The 11,128-nt window shown below is 37.5% G+C and overlaps 1 protein-coding gene across 1 annotated transcript; it reads left to right on the forward strand.

The window, feature by feature from the left end:
* Positions 1-63: 63 nt before the first annotated feature.
* On the forward strand, positions 64-10,868 carry LOC143604413 (subtilisin-like serine-protease S; the record flags this gene model as incomplete). Its single annotated transcript, XM_077080905.1, has 16 exons — positions 64-182; positions 481-1,116; positions 1,416-1,655; positions 1,771-1,885; positions 1,971-2,175; positions 2,278-2,816; positions 3,624-3,701; positions 4,091-4,182; positions 4,292-4,389; positions 6,094-6,246; positions 6,351-6,462; positions 7,966-8,601; positions 8,837-9,076; positions 9,179-9,293; positions 9,373-9,577; positions 10,221-10,868. Coding segments are annotated over 16 exons (4,128 nt in total), but the record flags the coding sequence as incomplete, so codon positions are not given.
* Between the last annotated feature and the right edge of the window lie 260 nt (positions 10,869-11,128).

An 11,128-nucleotide genomic window follows, 5' to 3' on the forward strand; every position in this document is an offset into this window, starting at 1 on the left:
TGCTTTAGCGACACTCTGTTCAATTCGCTTGTTTAGCGACACCCCTAATGAAAAACAATACTCAATATAGGCGTATGGCCGGAGTCACAAAGCTTCAATGACTATGGATTAGGGCCTGTGCCAACAAAGTTCAAGGGAGAATGCGTGTCGGGAGAGAATTTCACACAACTCAACTGCAATAGGTAATCATTGCGATGCTTGTCTCTATGTACTACGAAGCTTCAAGTTAAGATTTGCACTAATGAAAGATTAACGATCTTCATTGACGGGCATTAGTCGTTAAAAATATGTTTAATGATGTCACTAAGTTTTTGGGAGTCGCTAAAGGGTCTTGTTCTATATATCGTGACACGTCTGTAACTAGGGGTGTGCATGAAACCGAATTAATTTTTATTTTTGACACTATATATTTGTTGTGTCATATAATGGATTTGTTACGGATAATTCTTGATTTCGTCTATTTTAATTGTCGTTTTTCAGGAAAATTATAGGAGCTCGATACTACTACAAAGGATTCGAAGCGATAAACGGCCCTCTTGAGAACTCTAACCAAACTTTCTTTCGATCAGCACGAGATAGCGATGGCCACGGGACCCACACATCATCTACTATTGCTGGATCAAAGGTTTCCAATGTTAGCCTATACGGGCTTGGCTCGGGCACTGCAAGAGGAGGTGTTCCAAGTGCTAGGTTGTCCATATACAAAGCGTGCTGGTTCGGTGGTTGTGAAGATGCCGACATTCTTGCAGCATTTAGCGACGCTATTCACGACAGTGTTGATGTTATTTCTATTTCCTTTGGTCCGAATCCACCCCAACAAAATTACTTTGAAGACGTAAACTCTATCGCATCATTTCACGCGTTTCAGAAAGGTATTGTTGTAAGTGCGTCGGCGGGTAACAGCATATTTCCAAGAACAGCGGCGAATGTGGCTCCATGGATGATTACTGTGGCTGCTAGCACAGTTGATCGCGAGTTTCCATCATATGTACTTCTCGGGAATCTAAAGCAGTTAAAAGGTTTCGGGGTAAACACAACTCCTGATCAAGGGAAACTGTACAGTATAATATCTGGTGGCGTTGCTGCAGCGTCGGGTATTCCCTCTACAAATGCAAGGTAAGTTATTTAACAAAATCACGCATGGCGGAAGCCAAAATAATAATAATACTTCTGTGGAAGTCTGGCTAGTCCAAGTATGAGTCTGCGAACTCTTGAATCAACTACGTATTATAAAACTTAACATGCCCATTGTACAGTCACAAAACACAAAACATAATTAATACAATCTATAGATGTTTTTCAACCCAATCGTCACAAATGTAACAGCCAAAATGTACCATAGACGACACTATTTGTCGTGTGCGACACTTACATTTTGAACTAAAATATTCATTGTTTTGGCTCCTCTTGTGTAGTTTTTGCAAGAGCAATACCTTGGATTCAAACTCAATCAAGGGGAAAATCGTGGTCTGTATGCTCGAGAAGCTTAACGATGATAGGAAAGAGAAGGCCATTGAGGTCAAAAAAGGTGGCGGTGCCGGGATGATCATCATCGATCCTATTGGAAAATATGTGTTGTTTCAATCCGTTATTCCAAGTGTTTTAATCGGGAATACAGAAGCTGAAGAACTTCAAACATACATGAAAACAGAAAAGTAAGCCACTAAATCATAAATATATAACTTATCTATAAAAGCACGGTTTAAAAACATAATTCAGTAAACCTTAAACCTTAAACCCTAAACCAGAATTGTTTCACTGTGATTCCAGGAATCCAACAGCTAGAATCTACCTAACAGTAACAAACGTTGGGATTAAACCAGCACCAGCGATGGCGATCTTCTCTTCCAAGGGACCGAATATCATAACTCCTGACATCATCAAAGTTGTTATCTTTCAATTCTATGTGTTATTTACCAAGTGAAACTCGAGTTCTAAACTTCTAATACGTGTTGTAAACTTAAATGCAGCCGGATATAACTGCACCAGGAGTGAACATTTTGGCAGCGTGGTCACCTCTCGCGACTAAAGATACTGCTGGCAATAGCATCAACTATAATATTATCTCTGGGACTTCTATGTCGTGTCCACATGTATCTGCGGTGGCTGCATTGTTGAAATCGGTTCATCCTTATTGGAGCCCAGCCGCGATAAAGTCTGCAATAATGACCACAGGTTAGCACTTTGGTTAGTAAGTTAGAAAGCCTTGTAAGCAGATAAATTTTACCGAAAATGGTTATGTTACTAAACATCGGTCGTAATATCAATTTTTTGCAGCTACCACCACTGATAATACCCAAAATTTCATAAGAAACGACGACTCTACAAACGCAACTCCTTTTGATTACGGATCAGGACACATAAATCCAGCTGCAGCAGTAGACCCGGGACTCATTTACGATTTTGACACCAACAATGTCATTGATCTCCTATGCAGCTATGGTGCAAGCATTGCACAGCTCAAAAACTTGACCGAGACACCAATTTCCTGCAAGAATCCTCCCACCCCCTCTTATAACTTCAACTATCCGTCAATTGGTGTCGCTAACATGGCTGGAAATTTATCGGTTTACAGGACTGTTACATATACCGGTCAAGGCCCGACTGTTTATTATTCAAAGTTAGAAGCAATTGCAGGAGTAAAGGCTTCGGTTTATCCTAATGTCCTTAGGTTTTCGAAATCTGGGGAGAAGATGACTTACATGGTCGATTTTGTACCTTATAAAAGCAGCAATGGCAGCTTCGAGTTTGGATCGTTGACATGGAGAAATGATGTCCATATGGTTAGGAGTCCGATTGCTGTTAATGTGATTTCGATTTAAATTTAACATGTAGAGGGACTTTAACGTACAAAAAGTTGTTGAGGGACTTATGTGAGAAAAAAACAGAAAGTATGTTGGTTTTCTGTCGTATTTTCCGTTTACATTATTGCACTTTCCGTCTTCTTAACATCAACATGTTCTTGTATCTAGATATCAAGTTTCATGGAAATGGAAAAATGAAAAGAAATTTGACTCTCTGTTTGACCATTCACATCGTTGCTTGATGTTGGGTTGGGTTGGGTTGCCAGGTGAAAACTAATTAACAAAAAAAAAAAAAAAAATCAGTTTTCGTTGGTTGATCCTCACGACCGGTTCTACATAGCAACCTATGTTGCAACCAGTTTTCATCCCAAATATGAACTAATCATGTGTTTTCTTAAAGCCTTAGATTTTTGTTTGTTAAATATTTGTTTTTTTCTAATTAAAATCATGCGAGCTGACGTTGACAAGGTTCTTGAAAGTGCGTTGTTCCACATAAGGGTGAACTGTGAGAACTGCTTAATACGGAGAGGATCGAGTGAAGAAAACGATAATATATGTGTATTATGGTTAAAGCAAAATGCAAGTCTTTACTTGTTTTATCTCTAATTTTATTTTATCAACAATAAAAATTAGTTTAAACACATCATAAGTAATCAGTTTATCTTATTTGCAATAATACAATTTTCTTGGAACAAAAATAAAAAACAAATGCCGGCTATGGAACCAACATTACCATTATACCAGCCGGCTTATTGCTGCTACCCTCCAACTCAAATTCTTTTTAACTAATTAAATAAATATAAAATTTTGTTTTTATAGCTCTCAAATTCTCATGACCTCATCTGCATAAAGAGTATAAGTTCAGTTGCAAAGTTGCTAAATCTACTGCTTAAGCAGGTTCCTATATAACTTTCTAAAAAAGAAACCCTTCGGCTCCTCAACAAGTATGAAATTAGTAAGATTTTTTAGTTTTATGTTGCTTGTTACGATTGTGATGGGCCGTGGCGATACTGATAGAAAGGTAATGGTTTTTCCCTTAACTTGCATTTGGGGGTCACTTCCCCGGGTCGGTTCGTAATTTCGTTTCGTTTGTCTTGTACTTTAACAGTTTAACCCATCAAATTGGTACCTGCAGTGTAGATTAGTTGAATGAAGCAATTGTAAAAAAGAATTATTTTGGGGCCTTGTAGTTGAAAAATCCTAGTTAAGTTAATGTCTTTATTATAGATGTGTCCTCCCTAAAACATTGGATATGGTGCTAACTTAATTGTGTTTTCAATATATAGCATTACATAGTCTACATGGGACAACACTCGCACCCAAACTCAGAATCTGTCATCTCGGCCAACCATAATTTGCTTGCATCGCTCCTTGAAAGGCAAGCACGAAAACGTACATGGCTATAAGCACTATATGTAGACATTTGTTTTATTCATTATATTCGTATTACTACAATATATGTTTTAAAATGTTGTTTCTTTTTCCAGTTATAATGGAGCAAAGGAAGCAACGATCCACCATTATACTAGAAGCTTTAGAGGCTTCTCCGCGATGCTTACTCCCGACCAAGCAACAAAACTTTCAGGTTTCTTTACTACATCAAAACTGGCTGGAGCGATTAGTTGGTTTCTAAACAGCTCGTAACTACCACCATTTGTGCCGTCATATGATGTTGTGTGGGTCATATTGTAGCAGGCCCGTCCTAGAGAATGATAAAAAAAATTTAGGCCTCGTGCGAGATAAAATTTAGGCCTCCTCCTTAGGTTAATACCCGCTCCATTAGGGTATCAGACGGGTTTGGGATTACCTTTTAATTTTTCACGGATTTGGGACGGGTTCGTGATTGTAATATACCGATTATCCGAATCGATTAGATAGCCCCATTTACCCAATAATATACCCAATTGTAACCCGCCATAATAATTTTTTAATCTATTTATATATATGTTAATATACAAACTACAATATAAATTATTATATTCAGTATTTACTATAAATATTTTTCTAGATACTATTTAAATTGATGTTTGTTTGTATCGGATGTGACAATCTTTCTATGGATTTTATCAATTTGGGTTTGAGCCCATATTGTCATATATGTGTTAAAAAATTCTTTGGGTCCATTTTGACCTTTGAGCCTTGTGTCATTGCACAGATGGCACTGCCCCAAAACCGGGCCTAATTGTAGCATACCAGCCATATGATAAGATGAATAATGAACATATGAGCAATATGACGTTAGTAGTCACATCAGTAATTTCCTGTACGTTAGTCAAACATGTCATATGACATGATTGGTGAACACTGCCTCACATGGCTCATATGACCAGTTTTTGCCCGTTATATGATGCATATAACATTTTAGCATGTCATATGCCCTGCTTAATTAAGGTCATATGGGCCGTGTGACATGTTATTGATGTCTGAATATAGTGTCATTAGTGTTGCTTAGCCAAATGCTTCTAACATAGCTTTACTAATCTAGAAAATGTTTCTAACATATAACTTAGAGCAATGTTGTAAAAGTAGGTTTACAAGGCCGAGTACTCCCCAAGTACTCGTTACAAGGTATGTCACTGAGGGGAGTTTCTTTAACTCCGCCTAGCTACTAAGAATTGGTCAAAGGTAGTCAACCTCATCTAAATCGCATCTAGTCAGTGAACCAATGATTATATAATTGAAGATCATAATTCATATTTGTATAAAATCAAAGAACAAATATCATTTTTTTAACTAATGATTATCAAACTTTAGAATAATTAGTATTTAAAAATGCATTTCTCCTATTTATATTGATATTCACCTATTTTGTTATAAATATTTGTAAACTTATGATATTGACATATATATATATATATAACATCCAAAAATAAATTATATTTATATTTGTCATGTCCAAGTACTCTCCGAGTACTCCCCGAGTACTCCGAGTACACTCAACTCCCCAGTCGGCCGCATAGGGTGCGCATAACGACTTTTGCAACCTTGACTTAGAGACACGAATGTAGAAAAACTCTAACCTATAGCTTTAAAGACAAATTTAGAAAAGTTTCTAACATTAATATACTAAGCTGCCTAGTCAAGCTTGAGTTTGAAAATTTACACACGAGTCAAGCCATAGCTTCAACCATCGAGCTATAAAAGAGTTGGGCTTGACTCGACTCGTGTACACCCCCTATTAGTATATAAATTTTGGCTTTGATCAAACGAACTAGATAACAAGATAAGAGTTTTAGGTTGTCATAGTAGTAATTCTTTTTAACAGTTTATAGTTTGGTTTGCTTTGCAGAAAATGAAGATGTTGTTTCGGTCTTTGAGAGTAGGATGAATCGATTACATACAACCAATTCATGGAAATTTTTAGGAGTCGATTCTATTCCTCAATATAGCAATATTCCTACAGACATACAATCGGATGTTATTGTCGGTGTCATTGATTCAGGTGCTTGGTTACAAACACTAATTCCTTATAAACTCGTTATTGGTGACATTCCCTTGCGCTTGTTTTTAGCAATGCCCCATAATGAAAAACGATACTCATATCAGGCGTGTGGCCGGAGTCACAAAGCTTCAATGACTATGGATTAGGGCCTATACCGACAAATTTCCAAGGAGAATGTGTGTTCGGACAAAATTTCACAAGATTCAACTGCAACAGGTAATCACTCAGATGCTTGTCTCTATATACCGAGTTTCAGGTTAAGATTTGCACTAGTGAAAGATTAACCATCTTTATTGACGTGTATTAGTCGCTAAAAACGTGTTAAAGTTGTCACTATGTTTTTAGAAGTTGCTTTTTTTTTTGAAGATGAATTATTTTTTATTAACATTTAACACAAACCAAATTACATCTGGATAATGGGTAAGCGAGCAACAAGCTGCGCCGCTATCCCCTTTTGGATCGCAAAGCCTATTCTACTAAATATAAATCATTGGTTCCCCGGGCTATGCGAGTCACTGTGGACCCCCTTCTGCACCTGCTCCAAAAAGCGAACCACCTCGGGAGCTAGGGATCCAAATGTGTCGAAGGCAAATGGAATGAACACGTGCTGATTCTCCAAACACGCTGCCTCATGCTTAGCAATCTTCCTAGATTCCGCCCTCAAAACCACCTGTCTCGGAACGAAGCCACTGTCTCTCAGCCCCATCAATGGGGACACCCCAGTGAAGTTGCTAAAGAGTCTAGTGATGTCACCGAGACACATGTGTAAGTAGGGATGTGCATTAAACCGAAATAATTGGCGTGCAACCAAATACCAGTCACGACATAAATGAACTAACCGAATCCAAACCAAAACCCACAATTTGATTTTATGTTTTTGTAAAGACTAAATTCCAGGTTCGATTTTGGTTTTTCATAATTATGATTTTTATTTTTGAATGTTAAGTAATTTATAAGAAATTAATAAATGGTGCAACATAAAAACTTTTATATTATCAGTGAATCAATAACTAAAAAAAAAGACCCAAAAGTTACAAGCCCACTGGTAAAAAACGTAAAACCCAAAATCGAACCAAACAAAAAAAGCCCACCCATACACACCCCTGCATGTAAGATTTTTTTTTTTAATATATTAAAACCCAATAAGCATTATGTAATCACTAACCCAATAACGTCAAAAAGAAAAAAAAACATTATTTGTTACAGTTAATGTGAAACTTGGTGCAATACCATCTTAAGAACTTCAATGGTTAATGCAAACAACTTAAGAGTGGTATGGAAGGACTCAAGTGATGGTTACGGTCGATCTAAAGTCTAGGGACCAAAGTTACTTGATGGTTTGGTGCCTAAGTTATATTATATATAGTGACGGTTACGGTCGATCTATATTCTTGATAATTAAGTGTGTTGTTGCTTAAGTATCTAGGTGACTATAAATAAAGGTTTAAGTTTAGATGTTTTCATGAAGCATTTTGTAACTTATTTAGATTTTCTTTTAATAAAATAAAAAGAGTCAGCATAAGGTTTATGTAATATCGTGTTCCGTTTCTTGATTCACTTGATCAAACTAATAAGTTCAACAATTAATTGTTAGACCTAACTATTTGTCATAAGTCATCCTTTACAATTTACAACACATTTTATCAAACCCGTTTTGTGCCATTGATAGATAAGTTACGGCTAATTCTCTGTTTATTTATTTCAATTGCCATTTTTCAGGAAGATTATAGGAGCTCGATACTACTCCAAAGGATTCGAAGCAGTACACGGCCCTTTGGAGAACTATAACCAAACTTTCTTTCGATCAGCACGAGATAGTGATGGCCACGGGACACACACATCATCTACTATTGCTGGATCAAAGGTTTCCAATGTTAGCCTATACGGGCTTGGCTCGGGCACTGCAAGAGGAGGTGTTCCAAGCGCTAGGCTGTCCATATACAAAGCTTGTTGGTTCAGTGATTGCGACGATGCTGACATTCTCGCAGCATTTAGCGACGCTATTCATGATGGTGTCGATGTTATTTCTATATCGCTTGGTCAAATTCCAGCCCAACAACTTTATTTTGGAGAAGCGATTTCGATTGGTTCATTTCACGCGTTTCAGAAAGGTATAGTTGTATGTGCGTCCGCTGGTAACAGCTTCTTTCCAAGCACGGTGACGAATGTGGCTCCGTGGATGCTTACTGTGGGTGCTAGCACGATTGATCGCGAATTTCCATCGTACGTACTTCTTGGTAATCTAAAACAGTTGAAGGGTTTCGGGGTGAACACAAAGCCAGATCAAGGGAGGATGTATGGTATAATATCCGGGGGAGATGCTGCAGCCCCAGGAATCCCCACTACAAATGCAAGGTATTCTTAATAAACTGATGCACAACGGAAGCAATAATAATAATAATAATAATAATAATAATAATAACAACAACAACAACAACAACAACAATAATAATAATAATAATAATAATAATAATAATAATAATAAATACAAGATAGCACCCAAAATGTACCAAAGATGACACTATTTGTCACATGCGACATTTACATTATGAACTAAATAAAATTATTTTTGTTTTGACTCCTCGTCTAGTTTTTGCCAACGCAATACCTTGGATTCAAACTCAATCAAGGGGAAAATTGTGGTCTGTATGCTCGAGACATTGACTGATGTCAGGAAAGAGAAGGCCATTGCAGTAAAAGAAGGCGGTGGTGTCGGGTTGATCCTCATCGATCCTGTTGCGAAATACGTGTTGGTTCAGTTTGTTATTCCAAGTGTTTTAATCGGGAAAGCGGAAGCTGAAGAGCTTCAAACGTACATGAAAACAGAAAAGTAAGTCACTAAATCCAAGTTTGCGGCCCATTCTGAGTAATGCCTTTAAGTAACATTGTTATTTTATTAGATCTAACTGGAATGATTTCATCATGACTCTAGGAATCCAACAGCTAGGATCTACCTAACAGTAACAAATGTCGGGACTAAACCAGCACCAACGATGGCAATCTTCTCCTCTAAGGGACCGAACATTATAAGTCCGGGCATCATCAAAGTTTGTATCTTTCCATTATGGTTTTTTTTTTACTAAATAAAAACTCGAGTTCTAATACTTGTTGAAGTTTTGAATGCAGCCGGATATAACCGCACCTGGGGTGAACATTTTGGCTGCGTGGTCACCTGTAGCGATAGAAAATACTGCTGGCAATAGCATTAACTATAACATTGCCTCTGGCACCTCTATGTCGTGTCCTCATGTATCAGCAGTGGCCGCACTGTTGAAATCGGTTCATCCTAATTGGAGTCCAGCCGCAATAAAGTCTGCAATAATGACCACAGGTTAGCACTTTGATTGACAAGTCACACAAACTTGTTTTCCTAATGAACTAGATGTGTTTAGTGCCCCTAAGATATAAACTTATATACGTGAAAAACTCAATAATACGAAAATAATTGTGATAACAATATACATATAAAAAGTTTATAAATTGACCTCCACCAATACACACACACACAACGACCCCCTGCACGATTGGCATAGTCTGGCTTTCGGATGAGTTTCACCTACGATTAATGGAACCATCGGTCCATCACTAAAACCTTCACCGACGGATATACCGATCGATACATAGAGTGTAATCATTTAATTTGGTCAAGGCAACGAGCTAGCTTACCTGGGCTAGGGCTCAACTTGTTTACAAACTAGCTTAATTTAAGCAAGCTCTTTCGAGCTTTCCGAGCAAGGCTCTAGCTGCGAGGTTTTTGAACAGTCCTAGATAAATAGCGATGAAATACATTGGAAAATTTAGCGACGGATTACAATCGAATGTCTGCTATAGATCACCTATGATCAACAAAAAATGCATTATGTTGAACTTTATTGTCCTTTGGAGATTATAGACTACCATAAAAAAGATACTTCTCCTTTATCTTTCGGGATTTGATTCATGATAATCACCGGTGAAACTCTGTTTTCTTGCAGCCACCACCACTGATAACACCCGACATTTCATAAGAAACGACGATTCCACGAACGCAAATCCTTTTGATTACGGATCAGGACATATAAATCCAGCTGCAGCAGTAGACCCGGGACTCATTTACGAATTTAACACCAACAATGTTATTGATCTCCTATGCAGCTATGGGGCAAGCATTGCACAACTCAAGAACTTGACTGGGACACCGGTTTACTGCAAGAATCCTCCCACGCCCTCCTATAACTTCAACTATCCGTCAATCGGTGTTGCTAATATGACTGGAAGTTTATCGATTTACAGGACTGTTACATACATCGGTGAAGGCCCGAATGTTTATTATTCAAAACTAGAAGCAATTGCAGGAGTAAAAGCTTCGGTTTATCCTGATGTCCTTAGGTTTTTGAAATCTGGGGAGAATATGACTTACAGGATCGATTTTGTACCTTATAAAAGCAGCAATGGTAGCTTCGAGTTTGGATCGTTGACATGGAGAAATGATGTTCATATGGTTAGGAGTCCGATTGCTGTTAATGTGGTTTCGGTTTAATATAATATAAAATCACATTCGTAATTAATATGTATTGTACTTCATCAAATTATCATTAACGTATCAAAATGTCAAGCTTTCCTGCAAGTTGAAAAAGGAAAAGAAGTTTTAATATTCTGTTAGGCTATGTGTTATATGTTGGTTAATCATCGATCTCGTTAAAGTTTCGTTAAATATTTCGTTAGTTTATTATAGAATAGATAAACTCTGTTAGAATGTTCGGTTAGTGTAGTTAGGGTACAAAGTGTAATTAGTTGATAGTTTGTGTAAAAATTGTAATTAGAATATTTGAAACGATTTGACGGCGGTTTCACTGTGGTTAACCGTCGCGACCTTTGCCGGAATAACCATCGGTGGGTATAA

The sequence above is a fragment of the Bidens hawaiensis genome, unplaced genomic scaffold, assembly GCF_021521415.1.
Source record: "Bidens hawaiensis isolate Kalapana, Puna unplaced genomic scaffold, B.hawaiensis_p1.1 tig00065076_1, whole genome shotgun sequence".
NCBI lineage: Eukaryota > Viridiplantae > Streptophyta > Magnoliopsida > Asterales > Asteraceae > Bidens > Bidens hawaiensis.